The sequence below is a fragment of the Manihot esculenta genome, chromosome 10, assembly GCF_001659605.2.
Source record: "Manihot esculenta cultivar AM560-2 chromosome 10, M.esculenta_v8, whole genome shotgun sequence".
NCBI lineage: Eukaryota > Viridiplantae > Streptophyta > Magnoliopsida > Malpighiales > Euphorbiaceae > Manihot > Manihot esculenta.
In genome coordinates, this window is record NC_035170.2 from 25,671,540 (window position 1) to 25,693,683 (window position 22,144).

The following is a 22,144-nucleotide window of genomic DNA, read 5'->3' on the forward strand; positions in this document are numbered from 1 at the left end:
ATTCTACAAAATTATTTAAAACCCTTTTCGATTTCTTTACACATGTCGTGATCTTTGATGTCTCTAGTGAACTAGGATGAAATAGGCTTCTACCAGTATCTGCCAGATTTCCTCCACATAGCTTCCTAGCTTAGGCTCTGTGTGGGGTTGAAGTTGGTAATACTAAAAAACCACTTCTGAAAACGTTAGAAAGAGCTATTTAATTATTTCAAATTCTTGTAACTAAAACAAAAATTAATATTTAATTTTTATATTATAACTTTAATATTTCATTAGTTTATATTATCTGTTACCCTTTGGAATGTTCAAGTGTCTAGCCTACTAGTAGGTAAGACTACACGAGGATTATGAGTGCATACGTGACTAACCTAATTTAACCATGTAGAAAATTATGAGTTCTTGTTCATAATTTTTTAAAGAATCAAACTTAATTAAGGACCTTAAAAAATTAAAAATAGAAGAAAAAAGCTGGTATCTTCCTTCCACTACCCCCTTGTTCAGAAGGTGGAGGTCATGCCTACGCCAGTCATTGTAGTCCATAGAGCCATGCACAGACCATAAATGCAGCTCAACCGCTCAAAATTAATTAGCAGCAATTCCATATTTCCTTAAAAAAAAGGAGAAAATGTATACCATCAGACTCACAAATATATATTTATGTTTAAAAATTATTAATCAGAAGCCATTCAAGTGATTGACGGTGACAGTGATACTAAGGTTTGTCCAACTTATTTAAAGAGATCATATCATCAACATGGCTGAAACCTTTATATAACCACTCAGAGATCAAATTAACACTGACCATAATCATTAAAGTAAGTCAGCAGAAGCACGTCCTTCATTAGCTACTAGCCACTGAAAGTTGAGAGCTTTCAATTTAGTCAAAAAATTAGGGACTAAATCTTTGTAGAGAGCTTAAAAATCCATCACCACTGCGAAGAAACCGGCACTATAATATGCTTTTTTACCCACCTTTTGAAGCCTTCCTATTCTTTCCCATCAGCCAGTTCTCCTTTCTTGTTAACTGTTCTTTGTGGGCGTGGATGCCTCTAGAGCATATCTCGTTTTCTTTGTCAAAAGCAGATGATAATGCTATGGCTGAAAAGTTCTCTGATGTTACATTTAACTAATACAAAGGATTTGAAATTAGGAGACTTGGATGAAAATGCCACCCAGAAAATGCAACTTCAAAGTGAACAATTTGGGAGTTAATACCCAATACTTCACAAATGGAGTTACAAATAACAACAAAATCAATGCATTTCAATTTATTAGCCAAACACACTAAAAACAGAATACATCAAGGATAAGGCAAGTGCTCTAATTTTATTGACCAACACTGAGCTAGATCAAAAGAGTTAAGAGATGGGAAATATGCCAAATATGCACAGCTAAGCATTCAATTTCTCATATACATGCTTCAGAACAGAAATCATCCCCAGCCAATAAAGATGGATGTAGTCAAGTGATACAAGTGAAGAATTATAGTGGAGGTAGTGGTAGTGGTGGTGGTTTTGTACTAATTAGCATAGCCGTTTATGAGATGTTAAATCCACAATTGAGATTAAAGACATGGGATGACCAAAAGAAATGGTTCGATACCGTAAAGTTTGGGTTGTTAACAGTAATGCACCTCAATTTCTCCACTTTTCCCCACTTCTCACTTTTTCTTCACCTTTGTACATTACAAAAGGTACAAGCATAATTCGACACAACTAAGCTCAAATTCTGATGACTGATGAGGACTCGAAAGGTTGTAAGGTCATCAAAAGGTGAATTATTTGAACTAGACTCCAGTCAAAAGGAGTGCCAGAGAGAATTATTAGGCACTGAATAGGTGGCATATCAACAGCAACTACATCCAAGGGCATGTGGAACAGAGAATCACCATCTAATCTTGAAGTGCCAAAAACCGGCAGTTCATTTCACATGAAAATAACACAAGAGCAACAAACCTCTCTTTCATAGCTGTATGATTGAAAAGTTGATGCTAAGTTAATGGCATAATCAATTGGAAATAGAATCATTAAGGTACAAAACACACAAATTTTTGCAACGTACGAGAAATCAGAAGCATCCTGAGTAATATGGACATTTTGATTTGTATTAAGAGAGAGTTCTTCTGTTGAAAGACTCCACCGTCAAGTTGGCGGTGAAAGCTGGGATAGAATTCATCTTGTGAATAAAAATGTCAACCTGCAACGACAGGCTTAGGATGAGTAGCATTCATACAGGACAGCAATTCTGATGAATATCACTTTAGACGTTTCTTAGAATTTTAAGGATCAGCACAAAATATAGTATCCAACCCAGCTGCTTAAAGAAAAGAATCCCTTCGCAAGCATGGCCAAGGAATTAATAGGAACTCATTTCAATTTTAATGAGAGGACCAAATTCATACCTTGAACATTATTTAACATGATTGGCGAGACCCATTTTAATCAGAAGTGTGTGCATAAAATCCACTATATAGACATCTCAAAAAGAAAAAATAAAAGAGCAGAATTCACAGCTATCGCAAGCATATGCGCGCATATGCATGTGAATCCATAAACGTCCTTAGAAACTATTTTGCTACATACCTGACGAGATATCTCTGACTGAGAGGTGTAAGCATTTGCCTGTTGCAATTGGAAAATAGTTTAAATTTCCACTTTACTTTCCATAACGAATGCATCTGATATAGTACTACATAGACATTTCTGCAGTCTAGGAAAAATGTGTTTCCTAACCCCCGCCCAAAAAAAAGGCAGTGGGAATATAGCACCAAAGGAACCGACGCCAAACTCTAAATTTATGCATAAAAAGATTTTGTTTCAAACGCCATAGAAGATAGGCTCCCAAATCCAAATCCCATGGAACCAGATTTCAGTATCTTACCAAAATGTTTGTATTTCCTGATTCGTATTCAAATTCAAGCTTCTCATCATCACTTTGGGCATAGATAGACTGAAGTGTAAAACGAGTGACCGGAATTCCATTTGACCGCTGGTGTTCATCCATTACAATCTGCCAAAAATGTCATTAGAGCAAAAGGACATGCTTCTTTACACACAAAAGAAAAGGTATTTTGATGAGTGAATTGACATGAAAAAATGGCACTTCTCAAACATATGTTCCAACAATTATCTCATTCACAATCGCACATATATAGGAAAAAAAATTATTAGTTCAATTATAGAGTAGAAAAGCTAAAACCATTTTAATAGTGTGAGCTCAAAACAAGGCCAACAAATGGCCTGTGCAGCCTCCTTCACAAGAGTAAATGATGAACACCGAAACTCTACAAAATGCAGTGAGAAATACATGATACCTTATAACCAAACAACTCGCAACATGCCCTCCTAAACACCGAAATTCTCTCAGCAAAAACAGTCCTGTATCTGTTCATGGGATAAACTTGAATGCTTTAGTAAAGGGAGAAAAAGTTGAAAAATAGAACATGTGAAATTTTCATTTATCAACACCAGTCACCTTTCTTCACGTTTTTCAAGTGTTGCAATTTGTTCTTTTAACTGTGTTACCTTCCCAGATATATAGGAGTCCACCAGCTTTCCAGCATCACCTGCGCAATTAATAAAATTAGGAAAAAGAATGAAATCAACATGCAAATGACAGATGAGCATGGAATGCTTAAGGTGATTAATTACAAACATAATTCATTAGAAAGTTCATTTATGTTCAATTAGTCCACTCAGAATGGAAGCAAAATGGCAAACTGTACAGCAGTGTCCTGCAAGCAACACTGCCATATCTAGCAAGTTTCAAAACTTGCCTGAACAGTATCAAGTAGAACCATCAAAGGAGAAAGATCCGTCGGGGGAATCCAGAAGATGGCAATGAGGAGACACACAGAAATTATTCAACCACAACCATGAGAAAGTAACTGTAATTTTAGGGAGTAAAGAATTGAATTGTTATTGATTGTGCATGAATATTTATATACACGGATTGGATGTAACAGATTCTTAACAGACTAACAAACTGGAACTCTCCACATTTTTCAAGAAGTATCTAGGAAGAGCTGCATTTATAAATAAAACGCTATCGTTTTACTTCTTTGTCTACGATGTCGTTTTCCTTTGATTTTCATACTGCTCACTTTTCTTTGCAGCGTCATTTTGCATGAGGTCAGTTTTTATCTCTTAAGCCCCCGCAAGATGGAGATGCCCGAATTTTGGGTAATCCCATCTTGGAGAGGAGATTTTGGAACTACGCTGCGCCAAGGGGCTTGGTGAACAGATCAGTGATCTGCTGGGGAGATGATACATGCATCGTCGAAATAAAGCCTTCGGAGAGTGAATCACAGACAAGGTGGCAATCGATGTTCAGATGCTTCGTTCTTTTGTGGAATACGGGGTTGGCTACTATATGTTGAGCTGCTTGGTTGTCACAGTGCAAAGGAATGGGGAGCTCCAGCTGTATACAAAACTCCTTTAACAGGTAAGTGATCCATTGAAATTCGCATACTGTGATTGCCATGCTTCGATGCTCAGCTTCTGAGGTAGATCTGCTAATAGTGTTCTATTTTTTGGTTTTCTAGAATATTAGCGATTCTCTGAGAAAGATGCAATAACCGGTGAAGGATTTTCTTGTCATTGGGCAAGAAGCCCGATCTGCATCCGAGAAAGCTCGAATCTTGAAGTTATTTTGGGCTGAAAAGAATAAATTCCATATTGAACAGCCTTTCAAGTAACAAAGTATATGAACGATTGCATCCCAGTGTTGCTGGCATGGTTGTTGCATGAACTAACTAAGGTGTTGGGTTGCATAGGTGATGTCTAGTATGGTAATACCAAGGTAAAGTAGTTTACCTATTAGCTTTCGATACCTGCCCAGGTCTTGTAAGACCGGTCCAATCTCATTGTCTAATTTGAGTCCTTGAGGTAAAGGAACATCGGACATTTTAGCACGTGTGAATCTAGTATCTTGGAGAATATCTAACATATATTTCTTTTGGTTAAGGAAAAGACCGACTTCACAACGAGCAACTTCCAGCCCCAAAAAGCATCTGACATATCCCAAATCTTTAATTATAAAGAGTCCATCTAAGTAAGCTTTTACACTTGATATGTTGTCTTCTGATTGCCCTGTTATGAGTATGTCGTCAACATAAATTAGTAAGACTAAAAATTTATTCTCTTGTGATCTTATGAACAGGCAGTGGCCAAAAGTCGGTTGAATTGAACCCGTAGTGCTTCAAGCAATTGGTAAACTCTTTGCATACTTGTTCCAGTTGAACTCTGTCATACCCTTCTAGTGGTAGCATATATAGGTCTTCTTCGACATGCCCGTGTAAATAGGCATTGTTGACATCTAACTGGTGTATTGGCCAGTTCTTGGCAGTGGCTATGGTCATAAACATCTTTACGGTCACCAATTTGGCGACCAGAGAGAAATTATTGGTGTAATCAATCTCGGGTAGTTGGTTGAAGCTTTTAGCTATCAATCTGGCTTTAAACCGATCAACACATCCATCTGGTTTATGTATGTTTGATCCAGTAGACCCATTTAGAAGCAATTTCCCTTTTCCCTTTTGGTAGAGTAGTTAAGTACTAGGTGTTGTTTAGCTCCAAGGCATTCAGTTCATCGTGCATGGCTTGCACTCATTTGCTGTCCCCTTTTGCTTGAAGATAGAATATAGAACTTAGAAGATAGAACTTAGGTTCATGAGTCGTAAATACATTTGCCATAAAGCTCCAATAATGAGGTGCAAAGATAGGTTCAAATGTGAAACAAGATAAGTGATTAGTAAAAATATCTGTAGCTGAATTGGGAATGCGCTAGGATTATCATGGTGTATAGAAACTGCCACAAAATCATTTAGCCATCTGGATCTTGTAGAGAGCCTTGTGCTCTTTCTTGTTGGTGTTGGAGCTATCATTGCTTTAATAGTTTCTGTTGAGACATCCAATGGCTCAGATATATCAGGTTCTTCACATAAGGGTTCTGTTGCTTCTAGGGACTCATATGAAAGTCTGAGATGGGTGTTTGTGTGGGAACAAGGAGTATTTGTTTTGAGGTGGAGATGGTGAATAAGGTTTTGAATTGGGTTCTTGTATTGTATTTGGTAGCACTAGTTTATGGGGATAGTGTATATCTTGCTAGGAATTGAAAGGAAATATGGTTTCATGGAAAATAACATCTCTAGAAATGAGGATTTTGTTAAGGTTCAGGGCATACACTTTATAAGCTTTGATTCTAGGAATGTAGCCAAGAAAGATGCACTTTTAAGGTTCTTTTTGCAAATTGTCTTGTGGGGTAGGACATTGGTCGTAAAGCATAAGCAACCAAACGTTTTAAGAAAGTCAATGTTAGGAAGTTTTCCATACGGGTGAGCAAAGAGGGTTTCCCAATTTAGAACTGAGTTAGGGAGTTTGTTGATTATGCGGGTGGCTGAGTATGGATTCTCACTAGAATCTTTGTGGTAATTTTGACTAAAACATCAAGGCTCTTACAACTTGTAGCAAGTGCTCGTGCTTTCTTTCGACCACCCCGTTTTGTTGTGTTGTATGGACACGATTTTTGGTGGATGATATCTCTTTCTTTAAGCCATTTGTTGCATTTTGAATTCACAAACTCCGTTCCATTGTTTGTTCTTAATTGCTTCATTGTTTTATGGAACTGGTTATGAATCATGACAATGAGTTCTTTCAACACAGATTGTTTATGTTGTAATGAGTACGTCCAAGTTGCCTTAGTATAATCATCCACAATGGTCAGTACATATCTTGCATTTGAAATTGAAAGTACTGCGTATGGACCCCAAAGGTCCACATGAACTAGCTGAGTTGTGGTAGTAATCTTGCTTTTATTGAAACTTAGCCTTTGTTGTTTTACAGTAAGACAAACAGTGCACACGTAAGGATCAAATCACTGGCCTCAATTATATTTAGATGTAACAGCTTGTTTCTAGATACTTGTCCCAGTCTCTATGCTAGACTTCATATTTATTTAAATGTTGCCTCTGATTTGCTTTCTTGATGGCTAAATAATTCTTGATGGCTAAATAATTCTTTACTTAGCTTGTATAATCCTTAGTGCATCTGTAATACCCGGCTAGACTCCGGCATCGGAATTCCTACTTTCCGGCGGAATCTCCGTTAGAATCCGGAATTTCTCGGATGTCGGAGCCTTCTAGAAGGGTAAAATAAAGGTTTTCTAAAATGTTTTTATATGTTTTTATGGTTTTAATGAAGAAAGAAATTGAGTTTTGAAAGAAAAAACCAAGGAGGGGAAAAGCCAGGTTCGGCCGCCGAACATGGCTCTCTTGCGGGAGCACCTTTGGCCCCCGAAGGTGATATGGCCAGCCACCTATAAAGGGCCCCTTGTCCTAAAATGGGCGAGTTTTCTCTCTCTATTTTCGGGCATAGGTGAGTTTTCGCCCCCCTTTGGTTGATTTTATGTTTTCCTTCAATCCCTTCAAATTTTTGATGAGTTTTACTTTGTTTTGAAGATTTTTAAGCTAAGATCAAAGTTTTGAAGCTTGGAGACCCCCAGAGCTCGATTTCTCCCAATCTCTAAGTTTGGACGACCTCTCCTCTCGATCTTCAAGAGGTAAGCGTAGATCCTCACATTCTTTAATGTTTTAAGTAAGCTTTGAGGGGTTTTAAGGGTGTTTAATGCATGTTTAGAGTAGATATAAAATGTTAGGGTTTATATACCCTTTATGCTTAATGTGATGTTTATGTGTTGTTTGTTGGGGTTTAGACTAGTTTTATGCCCCCATATGCTTGAAAATGTGTTTATGCATATTTTAGAATAGATGGATGTGTGTTGGGAAGTTGTGGGTGGCTGGACATGTGAGGCGGAATCGGGTTCTGCCCTTTGGGAGAGCCCAGGTTCGGCCGCCGAAGCTAGTTTCGGCCGCTGAACCTGCCTGTGGAGGCAGCTTTAGGCGCCTAAAATCGCCCCCGAAAGTTTGGACTTTCGGATCTGGAGGGGAGTTTCGGCCGCCGAACCTGCCCCCGAAGGTTGTGACTTTCGGATCTGTGGAGGACTTTCGGCCGCCGAACCTTGCCCCCGAAAGTGCCTGACTTTCGGATCTATAGGGACCTTCGGCCGCCGAACCTGCCGCCGAAAGTCCCTTGCCCAGCCTTCCTTTGCCTGTTTTTCCATGCATGTTTATGATGTTTTAGGGGGGGTTTTTGGGGAGATGTTTAGAGTCATGATAGAGTTTGTTTGGTCCCTCATTTGAGTCCACCTGTGTAGGATCAGAACCGAGGAGGCCAGCAGTGTTAGCTGTTTCAGAGTCAGCCAGAGGTGAGTAAAACATAACTTCTTTTATTTTCAAAGCAATCAAGCTTTTAAGCATGTTCATGCATCATGATATGTAATAGGTTTTTGCATTAGAATTCACGAATATGACGCATTGCATAATTTGCTGTTGATGTGGATGGATATTGGATGATCCACTAGCCCTTAATATGATATGCTATGTTATGATGTGGAAGTCCAGGTGTGGCCTGCACTACGCCCCCGGCACAATTGGATATGTTATGATATGTTATATGTAAGGGAAACACCAGGTGTGGCCTGCACTACGCCCCTGACACAATTGGATTATGTATAGGGTTACTGGTGACAAGTCCATCCGTGATGTGAATTGTTTGTGTTGTGATGCATTTCATGAAAGCATATGTTTATTAAATTGTTTTTATTGTTCTGCTCACTGGGCTTTAGTAGCTCACCCCTTTCCCCTAACCCCCAGGTTTGCAGGTCAGAGTTAGCACAAGAAGTCAGCAAGGGTAAAGGCTTTGTATATGTAATAGATTAGTAGTGGACATGAAATTACATGTAATGTAATATAAGGTATTGTACAGTGATGTAATGAGGATTAGTATTGTACTTGGCCCTAATGTATAGTTAATCCTTGTTGTACATAATCTTTATGTAAATATTTTAATGATGAGATATGTTGAACTACGCTTGACATATGAGATGTTGACCCAACTAGAGCATTTGATGAGGGCTCTGGTATGAGGTTTTATGTTTACAGTTAACGTGCATGCACAGGTCAAGCTTGGTGTATAAAAAGTTTAAAATTTTTATGCAAATGTATGATCATGTATGGGATTTTATCAGGTGTACAGTATGTATAGTAGGCTTGCTACGGGTCCCGGCGACCTTAAGTCGATCTGGATCCTAGCGCCGGTAGCGGTCCGGTTTCCGGGTCGTTACAGCATCCTTCCAGTAGCCAGCATACCTTTAGTCGCTATGTCATGCAAAAGGCATTTGTCATGAAAAAAATGTACAGAAACTTTATTGGTTTGCGTGATTTGACTTACAAACAGCAAATTGTATCTGAAAGTGGGAATATAGAGTACATTCGATAGTTGTAGATTTTGGTTAAAGAAAACCGTTCCAATTTTGGTGATGGACTTCATACTACCATCGGGTAAAGTGATAAGTTTGGTTTAGTTAGCACTCTACAGCTTGAAAAAAGAGACAAATCATTGCACATATAAGCTGCGACACCTGTGTCCACAATCCATTTCCCCATATTCTTAATCTTAAAAGCATTAGAGTAACAATAAGATAACATACCTGCAAAGCCAGTGTAACTCACACAACTAGCATCATTACTAGCAATAATACCTTGGCCATGGGCCTTCATGTATTTCATCATTTCTTGCATTAATGATTCCCTATTCCAATCTACCTTGTTCTGGACACAATTATCTTCACAGTTTAGAAGTGTTTCATACACTTATGCAGCAATATTGCTCTTTCCTTTGGCCCTTTTCTGCTTGAGTTCATTGAACCGGTCCGGATATCCATCGAGTTTGAAACAGGTCTTTCTTATATGCCCAGTGGCCTTGCAGTAGGTGCATACTCTATCATCTCTCTTTTTATATTGTGTTTTCCATATTTTTTCCTTGTTACTTTCTGAAACTTTTGCCATCATTGCATATTTCCGGACTCTTCACTTGCACCTTGGGCTTTTTTCTGCTTTTAAATTCTCAAGATCATAAAATAAGCTTTGTTCGCACTAGGTAGGAGTTCTATAATGAGAATTTGGTTCCTCACATGATCATAGGTTTCATTTAGGCCCATTAAAAATTGCATCAATTTGTGTTTGCTTTCCATATCAGTAAATGATTTTGCTGCACCACAATCACACAAAAATTGGTTCCACACATGCACACTCATCCCACAGTTTCTTTACTTTTGTATAATACATCATAAGAGGGGCTCTTGCTTGACTAACATTGTTAATTTCTTTCATTAACGGGTACATTAAGGGGCCACTGTTGTCCCCGAACCTTTCTCTCAATTCTCCCCACAATTCATAAGTATTTGTAGCATAAAGGAAAACCTTAGCTATATCTTTTGAAAGAGCATTTAGAACCCAGGACATTACTATATTATCGGCTTTCTGCCATTATTCATAGCATTTGTCATTTTGCTATGGTACTTTGCACTTTCCATTTATGAACCCTAGCTTATCCTTTGCCTTTATCACAATTATCATTGACCTAATCCATGTTAGGTAGTTGTTTCCATTCAGGGGTGAGCTGACAAGAATCATGTTGGGAGAATCAGAATTCAAAAGCTTGATCATCTTATCTTCCTTTTAAGCGGTTTTCGGTATGATTTCTTCTGTAATTTCAGCCATTACGTTTACAGATTTAGAGGATAGATGAGTTGTTCCAGATCTAAATCTAGGGATTTTTTAGCAGAATTGCTCACACAGGATGAGCTCTGATGCCATGAGAAAGTAACTGTAATTTTAGGGAGGAAAGAATTGAATTGTTATTAATTGTACATGAATGTTTATATATACGGTTTGGATGTAATAGATTTTTAACATACTAACAAACTGGAACTCCCTACATCTTTCTAGAAGTATCTAGGAAGAGCTGCATTTATAACTAAAATGCTATCGTTTTACTTCTTTCTCTACGGCGTCGTTTTCCTTTGATTTTCACGCTGCTCACTTTTCTTTGCAGCGTCATTTTGCATGGGGTCAGTTTTTATCTCTTTAGGTTCCCCTACTTGATTCCGGTTGGCAATGACTATCAGATGTAACAACTTGACAGAAAAATTAAAATCACAGCTCAAAACACAGAATATTTTTGAGAGGGTATGAAACCCTCAAGGAGCTGGAGGAAAGAATTTTACTCTATAAAGCCTCCAGGCTTAAGCATCAAATCAAGATGCTAGAAAAACCATACAATTCAATATAAGCTAAAAAGGATCCTACAAATTCTCAATCACACAGCAACCAAACATGTCAAACCAATGCAAACACAGAATATTGTACCTAAATTATTTATCTCAAGTCTGAAAAAAGAATTTACTGTATCAAAGGAGCCTTGATCCAAGTTACAGACGGTAAGTGGCATGTTCAGGTATAAGACTGAAGGAACCTCAATGAGAGGATATATGATCTGCTACCACACATAGCCTATGAATTGAGGCCACTCAGTAAAGATTAAAGAGGAAGCCACTGTACTTAAGGCATCACGCTTTGATGTGAGATTTTGTAATATGCATAAATCTATAACTTTTCGAAGCCAATAACTTGCAGGTAAATAATAAATTTTGCTATAAGGGCTACAAGGAATAGAAAAGTATGATGGAGGGAGAGGGAAGATGAAACAGCATTGCTTGATACCTGACTGACTCTTTAATTCTTCAACAGCTTGTAACTTCTCCTTTGTCTTCTGCAACTCCGTATGCAAAGCCTCTATAGTTTGTTTGGCATCGTTATCAACTGCAAGTGTATTTACCATTCTCAGTACTTTCGTATTTGCAGCAGAATAGTCACCATGACCTAGCTGTGAAGGGAAACAGCACTAATGTCAAGGATATCAAATAAATTAAACATATAAATGAAGTTTCATTTGTCTCATAAATTGCAATATCAAGTAAAAAAGAGAACAAAAGAGTAGCAGAAAATAGGCTAAGGATTTCAATGATATAAAAAAAATCACTTGACCTGATTTTATATTTTATGATGTCCTTGAAAAAGTTATTGTACGAATTAGCAATAATTTTAAATTGTGAACATACCTTGGACTCCAATAGAGATATCTCTGAACGAAGCCGGTCACTCTCCCTTTCTAGCGATTTGATTCTCCTGGCTTCATTATTCAGCCTGTCATTGAGCAAATTTATTTCAGCAAGTTGTCGATGATTAACTTCTTTTTGTTCATTTAAATTACTCTCCAATTCTTTAATTAAACAATCCTTCTTCATAAGGGAAGATTCAAGCTCCTGCAGATAAAAACAATTTGTAAACAAAGACCATCAAGAAAGATAAGAAGAATTTTCAAAAAGAAGAGAACAGGAAGGAAAGGAGAAAGGAAACGGGTAAGATTAGACCTGAAGATGAGTTCCAGAAGATACTCCATCCCCTGCTTGTTCATTCTTTGACCTTCTCAATTCATCGGCAATATTTTTCAACCTATCTCTCTCTTCAGTAACAGCAGAAAGCTGAATTTGACATCAATATTTTTGTAAACAAAATGATCAAATAAACAAACACAAAAAAGATAAAAACATTGTTGGAAACATATCAAGTAAAATGATACATTCGTCATAAAGAAATAAAGTAGACCACTGTTTTCAGTTGCACACAATACCCTTCATAAATCAGCATCTAAAGCAATAATTGAATTTCTTCAAATAAAACATAGCAAGCACTTCTATAAAACAGAGAAAAGCCATGGAATGATAATGTCAAAGGCACTTCTATAAAACAGAGAAAAGCCAAAAGTAGAAAAGAAAAGAAAGATTACTATATTAAGCAATGGAATGATAATGTCAAAGGCAGAAAGAGTTATGTTTTCATAGAAAACAAATATAACATTTGGTGAATAATAGATCCCATAACTGCAGCTGAATAGATCAACTATAGAGAAGGACAAAGCCCGCTACAGTGTCCTCCAATTTACATACGACTTACTAGCTGGAAAAGAATTAAGAAAAGTAAAGAAACATGGAAATTGTAAGTAGCCTGAAACTGCCTAAACCAACACTTACCATCAATTGAATCCGATTGACCTCCAATTTCAAGCTTTCTGCCTTCTCTTTAGCCAATGCAGCCTCAGCTTCAGCATTTTGTTTGCCAAGTTGGGCAGCATCCAGAGCCACCTCTATTTGTTTCAACCGTGCATTTGCCTCACCCACCTTCATCATGTTATCAATCACCTCTCTACATTCACAAAGCTAAAATTTTCATGAATCCTAAACTGTACTTGAGTTTGTGTAAAATTCGAATGAAGTGAAACTGGCTGCAGGGTTAGTACATCCGGAACAACTTGCATTGATCATGCCATAAGTAGATCTATGTAACTCAATGTTAGACAAAAACTAAAATGAAAGTAGAGAAAGAACTATGAGGCCAAGCTTTTCCTTTAAGCTCATAATCACATTTTAAGTATTCGATAATCTACAGGTCAGTAGCATTTAAAGAAGTTATTCAACACTTCAGATGCTATAGAGAAACAAATTCAATTCCAATTAGCAATGGGATACCTAACACCTAACCCTTTCCCACTAAGTAAGAGAGCTCTATAAGTCTATTTTTAATTGTATAACTAGATTATAAAAAATTTACTCAGTTATTTGTCTAAAAAATGTTGCAGAAAATCTACCATACCTAATAATAGTAACTTTACTCAAACAAAAGCACAATTGAGTAATTATGCTAGTACATATTGAAATTGAGCAAGTAGTTGAAATCAATAAAAGTTCAATGGCCAAAGATGAAATTAACCCCATCACCAACATGATTATATTTAAAAAAAGAAATAGCATTATTCTCTCAAAAGTATCATGGTCTGTTTTATTCCCTGCTAACCCTAAAGTAGTTTTTTCTTTAATGATGAGAGCCATGCTAGTATCAACTTAAGGCTATACATACTTTTGTAATGCTGAAAACTTGAGAGGTATATCGTCACAGCAAGACACATCAGGGATCTTTTTTAGCATTGACTTCCAAGAAGACAACTCATCTTCCAACTTCCTCGTATTTAGCTCAAATTCTCGTAACTTGGATAACTCTGACTCTGCCCTCTCTTTGCGGCTTTTTTCTTCCAATAATTTCTCCTTTAATAACTCAGTGTTTTCATAAGATGCTTTCAATTTTCTTGCTTCTCTCACTTCAGACTCCTGCTCAAATGTCAAGTATAGACAAATCACACAACTAAAAGAACAGTTTCATGTAATAACTACTAACCTTTGCAAAATGCCATATATATATGATAATAAATCAATCAACACCTCAAAGGTGTACTGCTGGATTTTGAAAGATTCAGCATCATGGTTCCTTGCGAACCAAATAAACCGCAGCCAAATCTCCCCTTTCTTTTTAGTTATACTTGGGAAAAAATTGTAAAGTGCATAGATTTTGACAATAAGAGTAATGATCTACCATCTATAGCAATGCGTTTAAAGCTACAAACAGCAAATTTATTGAGGGCAAGAACCCTTACAAGCTTATTCCAGAATGTGCAATAAATTAAAGAAATAAAAAATAACATGACAAAGTAACAAAACGGAGACAAACTTACATAGTTCCTGAGCTCGTCTTGGAGATGTTTAACTAAAATATTGCTCTCTGTAGACGCACCTCCTGGAATTGTTAAATTTGATAGTTTCTTCTCCAGTTCACTCTTCTGGTGCAAGCACTGGGAGGCAAATCAGAAGAATTTAATCAGAAACTGATCAAGTCTCTCTTTTTGTGCCATTAGTGAAATATAAGATCAATGTTTTTTTACCAAGCAGAAATATACTTTGGATTTTGGCAAGGATCAATCCAGTGCCAAAGAGAAATAACTGTTACTGTTGCTGCTTCATTAGGGCAGAGCATACGATGGTTTAAACCGGAAACCGAAACAAACTGATTCAATTTGGTTGTTCGTTTTAGTTGTTCTAAGTTAATTGGTTTGGTTCGGTATAAGATTTATGAGAAATTCAATTCAGTTTGGTTTAAAATCAATAAAACCAAACTGACCTAAATTGGGCCATGTCTCAATATATAGCTAGACTTCTACCCATTTGAAGCCCCAACCCTACTTTTATCATTCGCACTTGGGGAATACACTTCATCTCCTTTCTCCTCCTCCTGAATTCTCATCTGTCCATTTCAAACCTCATTCTCAATCAGTCCATGTCAAACCCCAACCTTGCTGACTCCCCCTCCTTTCATTTTTTTTTTCTTTTCTTTCACAGTCCATTGTTGACTCAATTAATCTTTCATCAGCCACCATAGCCTTTACTCGAAGATCCAGCTACAGGGTGTTGAAAAGATTTCTATTCTAAGGTCTACGGAAAAAGAGTCTACTGTTGCAGAACCAGCCCTTACTGGTCTATGGTTACAGACTGAGATCTGTAAGACCTCCGATCTATCTTTTTCTTCTTCAGTTCATGTTCTGAGATCCATAGGCATCACAATTCCCAAGGACTCCTGATCTGGAGATGTAAGTAGTTGCCCCCCAGTGGCAGCATTTATTGCCTTTGTTATGTGAGCATCCCATGATTATTGTAGAAGATGGGTGGATCTGAGAATTTGATGAGCAATTGATGGGTGAATCCAGACGATTTATGCTTGCATTGTTGATTGCTGGTAGTGTTTCATCTATAATTACTGATATATGAACCTTTTTTGTAATTATTCTTGCGTTTGGTTATTGTAAATATTTGTAGATGAGTTTGCCAATTGCTGTCAAAATTAGAATAATTTGCTAATTTTGTTTTGATTTCTTGTTTCAGCCTGTATGTTGTTTTGGATCTTGAGATAGAATGAAAACTTAATAACCGAACCAATTTTTTCGGTTTGATTTGGTTCAGTATGGTTTCCATTTTTAATAATCAGTTTTCGGTTTTTTTCAATTCGGATCAGACCCGAACCAACCTATTGCAGACTCCGATGCTGCATACAAGGATATTTACTTATTATCATTTGAAATATAAACTTATCTAAAGGTGCTGTTCAGTAAGAACAGTTGGAAAGGAAGCAGGGACAAAGAAGTAAAAGCTTTGAAGGGAATAATAAAAAGCACTAAAACAAAATAAAAATATCAAAGGCACCTCATTTAGTTGCAATTTTAGATTTCCCAGCTGCTCCTTGAGTAGCTCTGATTCCTTCTCAGCATTTTTAGCTCTGCATTCCATTCTTTCAAGCTACATAGAAGAGAAATCTACAAGTTAACATGCATAAAAGCTCAGAAGCCATTCCAGAGAACCCACATCTTCAGCTTACATCTGCAGTTATCCTGGAAACAGAAAGTTTTGAATCTCTTTGCAGCTGTGCAAGCTCATTATTGAGGCGCTTTTTCTCCCTGTCTATGCTTTCAGAAAGTTGGGAAAGCTTTGCCTCCAAAAGACTTGCTTTCTCTTCGGCAGAAGTTGCTGAGGATTCAGCTTTTATCCGAAGGTTCTTCTCATTTTCCAGTTTTATCTAAGAAGAAAGAAGAGAGCATAAGAAATGAAAGACCAAGTAATGAAAGATTAATAAAAAAATTGTCAGCCTAAATTATATGTACCAAATCAATGCTAAAGCTTTTGAACCAAACATTTACTCGGAATGTATACTATTTGATATTAATAACAGCTGACAGCTGAAAATTGCAATAAGTTCCAGTGCACTGTAAGCCTTTTTCTGTTTACTTTTGTTAAATCCCACTTTGGGGCAGGGTAATGTGTTCTTATAAGGACCTTAGGCACCCCTACTTTTGGAGTGAGTTAGGCCTGATCCAAATTTTAACATAGTATCAGAGTCTCCCACCGATGTTGGGTCTCCCGTAAATGTTTCAAGCTCCAGTATAGTATAGTGTCTTGAGCGTCTGTTGAATCTCACATCAATTTGGGATAGGGATAAATCGATAGGATAATGTGCCCTTACAGGGGACTTAGGGGCTCTCTTGAGCTTGAGCTAATTTTTCTTAAGTTTGAACTGATTTTTGAGATGAGTTAGGCCTGACCCAAATTTAACACATAGAAATTCATTCTTTTATCCGAACTGACCATTTGTTTCCCAATTAGTTTTCAATTGAGTTATCCAAACTGACCATTCGGAGAAGTCAATTTTGATGGATGAGATTTTGGTTGAAGAGTCATGTGCAATTTGGATCAGACCTAATTCACCTCAAAAAGCTAGCTCAAAGGGAAGGAATGCCTATAATTCTTATAAAGAGCACATTACTCTTATCCCAAAACCGACGTGGGATTCAATAACTTTCAAATGACATTCATGTCTTGCAATAAGAATGCCAATGGATGGATGTGAATGTGTGATCATGGGAATGAAAGCAGCAGTGCTGGTGGCTGTCATGGTCATGTCAACAGTTGCAGTAGCAATAACGATGTTGGTCATTTTAGTGGTGGAAATAATAATGACAGTGGAACCAATAATAATGATATTCTAGAATTTGAGAGAAACTTTTGATTCTATTATGATTAAATTGATCTTTACAAGTTTTGAATATTTATACACAAAGAATCAACCTAAATTAGAAATATTTACAATAAGAATAAAATCCCTTAAATCAATCCTAATTAGGATCCCAAAGATTTGAATCCTCCTAATTAAGAACTTTCTATGTTGGTCAACAAATATTAAGATAAAATTTATGAATTATGATGGAGTTGTATTTAATGACCGTGTGTATGTAATGTTGACAAATTTTGTCCTTCATGCAACCAGATTTTCTTTGGAGTATAGGCTAAATGTTTCATTATTCTTTTCAATCAAACATATGAAACTGAAGAGCTCCATGAAACACAATACTCAAGGCCAAATTGAGTTGATCGGACAGCAAGGAAGGGCTATGTTCTTTCTAGTCTGCATTTCATTTGTTCTCTGATCCCATTCCACCACCCCACCCAAGAACTTTTTTAGTCCAATGAAATGAGAAAAAACTACTAATATTGTCCTCACAACCTCTACACTCCTGCCCAATGTCTCATCCTAGTCCTACCACAAACCTCAGGACAAGACAATTGTTTCTTTCATTGCTGTGCAGCCAAAAATTGTCTAGTCTCTCACAACAACCTCAGCCAATTAGTTGACAAAAATGCTACCATATACCTTAAATTGATTGATTATTGAAATTTTCAACTTTTGCACCAACTTAGGTTGTCAAACACAGCATGTTTGGTGCATGATACATAAATTTCAAGTGCACAAGATATCTACATTGGACAAATAGTTAAAATGATCATATAATTTGGGTATGCAACTTGAAATTTCAGCAGACTAAAGGGTTTAGTTACAAGTACTCTTTTCAGAAGTCCAATTCAACCATTCATCCCTATGAAAACATTGAGATGAGCAAAGTGAAAATCCACAAACCACAATTACAACCAACTAAATTTAAAAGGAAAAAGAAAGAAGCTGGTCAATCCAATTCAATTAGCTCATTCTCACTTGTGTGATGGCAAGAAAAATGTTTCCTAGGTGTAAAATGGAGAACTGCCTTTGGAAAACTACCTTTGGAATGTTCATGATTAAGTAATTAAGTTAAATCTTTCCTCTTCATTTGCAACCACAGTGAACGCCAACTTCTTTATTAAGCAGGACATAGGTATGCAACACATTTTGCATCAGATTTGTCAATATAACATTGGAGTTTTACACAATGCATTAGAAAGTTTAATCATCTATATTTCAGAGAAAATTTCAGTTAAATCTCTTACTATTGTGTATTAGGAATCCAAAACCAAGAAACACTCATTTCATTTTTCAAACAGAACTCTCATACTCAAAAGGCAAAAATGATATGAAACCAAATGCATTCATTATTACATTGTGCAAGTATGAATGCAACCTAGAAAATGCTCCCCCTTGCCCACCAGCATGATATATAAATATCTAAATTAGACCATAGGGGAGAATCAGTAACCCATTTCACTAACATACATCCAAAAGGTCTACCTCAAGTTTGCTGCATGATTCTAATTGTTTCTTCAACCTCTCCTGGGAATCATTGATCTCCTTCAGAAATTGCTGTTGCAAGGCCTGTTCACGTCCTTTGGCAGCAGCAAGTTCCTGTTCAGCATATAAGAATTGATCTCGAAATTTGTTCCTATCCGCTTCTGCAAGGATTAGAATTATTTGAAAAATACAGATCTTAGTTCTTAACATCCCAAAAAATAAAATAAAATAAAAGCTATCAATGTCATGCACACAACATAAATATGCAATTACCATAATAATAATAAACTACCTCTCAAGTGAATATTTGCAAACGATTGCAGACATGATGACACATAAGATATCAGTAATTACATAGCATTCCCAAAATTAGATTATCGAGCATAGTTACCATGTACAAGGAATTATTTAACCTTGTGCAGAAAAACTAAGATTATCTGGATGGATTCAAATTTGTAAACTAAGGTTTATGAAGACAGAATTTTACGTCAAGCTTACTTTTGCATCTGTCTCTTACTTCAGATGGCATTTATGGAGGGAAAACAAAAAGAGAATATATTCTATTAATCTTGAAAATTTATCAGAAGACTAAACAATATACTGTTAATGACATCAAACACATATATGTATGTCATGAAAAGCATTACAAGTAAAAGCATATATAAAATGCATTGAAAAATTCTGGATAAGCAAAGTTTTGAACCAAAGCAATTTCAAGATAAAATTTAGACCATCCTCTTCATGTAACCCACCAACTTTGCAGAAGTTCTCATTTAAATTCTCCAATTTAGATTGATAATCACAAACTTGCTTCTCTGCATTGCTCAAGGCATCCAGAAAATCTGATTTAACCTGCAATTAGGTTAATGAGATGAAGAGTTGTCACTGCCAAAGTTTAAAAATACAGCTACTGCAACATGGCACCAATACAAATCAAGAGTAGAAGCTGGAAACAAGTGGCCAAGAAAAAGAAATGAACCCAATAAATTTTCCTATAGAGACCATTAATCCAATCACAAAAACTATGAGATATTACTTTTGGTGTCTGGTACTGCAGAGAAGCCTGGTAGCCAATTGGGTATGCTTCCAAAGCAGTACACAAAACTCAAAGCATCAAATTTCCAACAATTAGCTCAGACTTATTGATAGGGCAACCTACTCCTCCAAGGTCACAAATGACTGAAGGAAAAGCAATAGTGCCTATTCACAGAGAAACTTGCACTTTATTAAATATATTAAGAAGCCAACTTCTAATTTAGGATCTTTACAGTAGTTTGAATTGACAAGCAGACTTGAATTCTGATCATGGCCTATCTAGGGTTTTTAGTTTAATTTAGAACCAAATTGGAGCAATTGGTACGGGTCTGGGGATGCTGGGATGCCATTGGACACTTCAAGATTCTGTGAACAGTACAAATACAGTGACTTGGTGATTTCCAATGCTATACCTCAAAGTCTCAAAGTCTCTCTAAGGCTCTTATTGGCAATAATTTGCAACTTCTTCCCTTCTTCTTTTTCTTTTTTTTTTTTTCCTCTAAATTAAAAATGGAAAAACTTTTAACTAAATCAAACCCCATAAATACTCTTCTGGTGCATGAAATTTAAAATAATGTCTAAAACTGCCTTCTGCAAATTATCAACCTTTTGATCATTTTAGATGATTTCCTCGTTGACTAATGTGAAAGAAATTTACATTATGAGATAATGTACATAGCCCATACATTACGCATTCCTTATATACATATTTGCAAGCAAAAAATCTTTGAACCCAACACCCCAATATATATCGCGGCAAACATCACTAAGGATGAATTGTTTGCTAAAACTTAAATCTGATTATCTACTCATGATTCTACTCACAATGTATTCATATATATTAGCATTACACTAAATTCGTCGGAATGCCACACTCTTGCGCTAAATTAAGAAATAAGAAACCTCTATTTTATGAACTGATGATCTGAATGAATGCGCTTGTTCTTCTTAGGCACCTTCTAATTCTACACCTCTAGCACAATAATTATCTTTATTTACTTGCTTTTCCGCTTGGAGGCAAATACAGAACCATTTCATTATAAGAGTTTAATTAATTAGAAAATTTAGATGCCACTTGCTTAACTCCAAGAAACATGACCTCAATTGTAAAAGACCATCACACTGGAAGCTGATTTAAGCTACAACCCAAGCATACCAGCTAAAAGAAAACTATTACGTCCCAAAACGCACCACATAGAAAATCGCATACTATTAAGCAACCTTTGCCCGCTAAAATCAGCTCTTCAAAAGCCAATTCATGCAACGCAAACATACACAGTACACAAATTCACCTACCATTTGGCGGCATTGGTAGGTGCAGAGCATGTGATCGGACGGTTGAGGCTCGTGAGAGGACTCCGGCAATTGAACGACAGGGTCTTCGTAAATAACAAGCCGACGATCGGAACCGATAGGCGGGCTCTCGATGGCTTTGGCATCGTCTCTAGGTCTCTTTGGCGGTGGAGTTCTGAGAATCATCCTCTTCTAGCTCCCTCTAGCACTCTGTATCTCTCAAAATTTTCTAGGGTTTCAAAGGTTCCACTTGTAACAACACAATCGCTGGATGCTTAGCAAAATGGAATGGGTTTTAATTTTGAAAGCAGAGGCGCCATTTTAAATGTTCTCTGCTCTCGTCCTAACATAGTGGCTTTTGTATATTTTAGCCCCTTAACTTAGGAGGATTTGAAGTTTAATCCTTAAGTTTTAATTTATCTCAATTAACCCCTCAAACCTTATGAAATTGGCCATAAATGGATAAAAATTTTGACCTTAAAATATGGTCCAATATTTATGTAAGTTTTTAATTTATTTATTTTATATTCAATTAAATATTTTAACTATCAAAATAGATAAAAATAAATAAATATTTTAATTCAAAAATAAATCAAACAAATCTTTTAAGAGATAATAAACCTTTTAAATTTTAACTTTGGTTTATTATTTCAAATTTGGCTTATTATTTCAAATTTATTATTTGTAAGAATGAATTTTTCAAGTAATTTAATTAGGTGAGAGAAAGTAAATTAAAGAGAATTTTTTTTAACTTTCAAGTAAAAATATTAACTAATTATGCACAATTTTATTATTTATTGAGAACTTGAAATTTTTTAATTATTTGATAAAAAAAACTTTTTAATTGAATTACATGAAAAATAACTAAACCCTTCAATTTTTAAAAATAAATTACAAAAAAACTGAATTATATCTAAATGCATCTCAAAC

At 36.3% G+C, this 22,144-nt stretch overlaps 1 protein-coding gene across 4 annotated transcripts; it reads right to left on the reverse strand.

The window, feature by feature from the left end:
• Positions 1 to 749: 749 nt before the first annotated feature.
• Positions 750 to 21,506, reverse strand: LOC110624852 (mitotic spindle checkpoint protein MAD1). 4 transcript variants are annotated; one of them, XM_021770254.2, is made up of 17 exons: positions 21,218 to 21,506; positions 19,639 to 19,738; positions 18,887 to 19,047; positions 16,214 to 16,411; positions 16,042 to 16,134; positions 14,523 to 14,639; positions 13,874 to 14,121; positions 12,991 to 13,162; positions 12,331 to 12,441; positions 12,019 to 12,222; positions 11,621 to 11,783; positions 3,475 to 3,565; positions 3,314 to 3,383; positions 2,881 to 3,009; positions 2,583 to 2,621; positions 2,062 to 2,196; positions 750 to 1,116 (listed from the first exon to the last, which is right to left on the reverse strand). In XM_021770254.2, exons 1-16 carry the CDS (start codon positions 21,398 to 21,400, stop codon positions 2,107 to 2,109), a joined length of 2,169 nt encoding a protein of 722 aa, XP_021625946.1. In that variant the 5' UTR covers positions 21,401 to 21,506; the 3' UTR covers positions 750 to 1,116; positions 2,062 to 2,106. The 4 variants fall into 4 exon arrangements, 3 of the variants coding, with proteins under 3 accessions (XP_021625946.1, XP_021625944.1, XP_043816890.1); XM_021770252.2 differs by having other exon boundaries at positions 787 to 1,968; XM_043960955.1 differs by having other exon boundaries at positions 787 to 2,196.
• Positions 21,507 to 22,144: the final 638 nt, after the last annotated feature.

Excerpts from the sequence above, each read along its gene's own strand:
- LOC110624852 (XM_021770254.2), bottom strand. The coding sequence starts at position 21,400 with ATGATTCTCAGAACTCCACCGCCAAAGAGACCTAGAGACGATGCCAAA. Across the intron at positions 3,010-3,313 it reads GCGAGTTGTTTGGTTATAAG|ATTGTAATGGATGAACACCA; the intron begins GTATCATGTATT and ends CATTTTTGGCAG. Across the intron at positions 2,197-2,582 it reads AGTCAGAGATATCTCGTCAG|GTTGACATTTTTATTCACAA; the intron begins GTATGTAGCAAA and ends CTGTCGTTGCAG.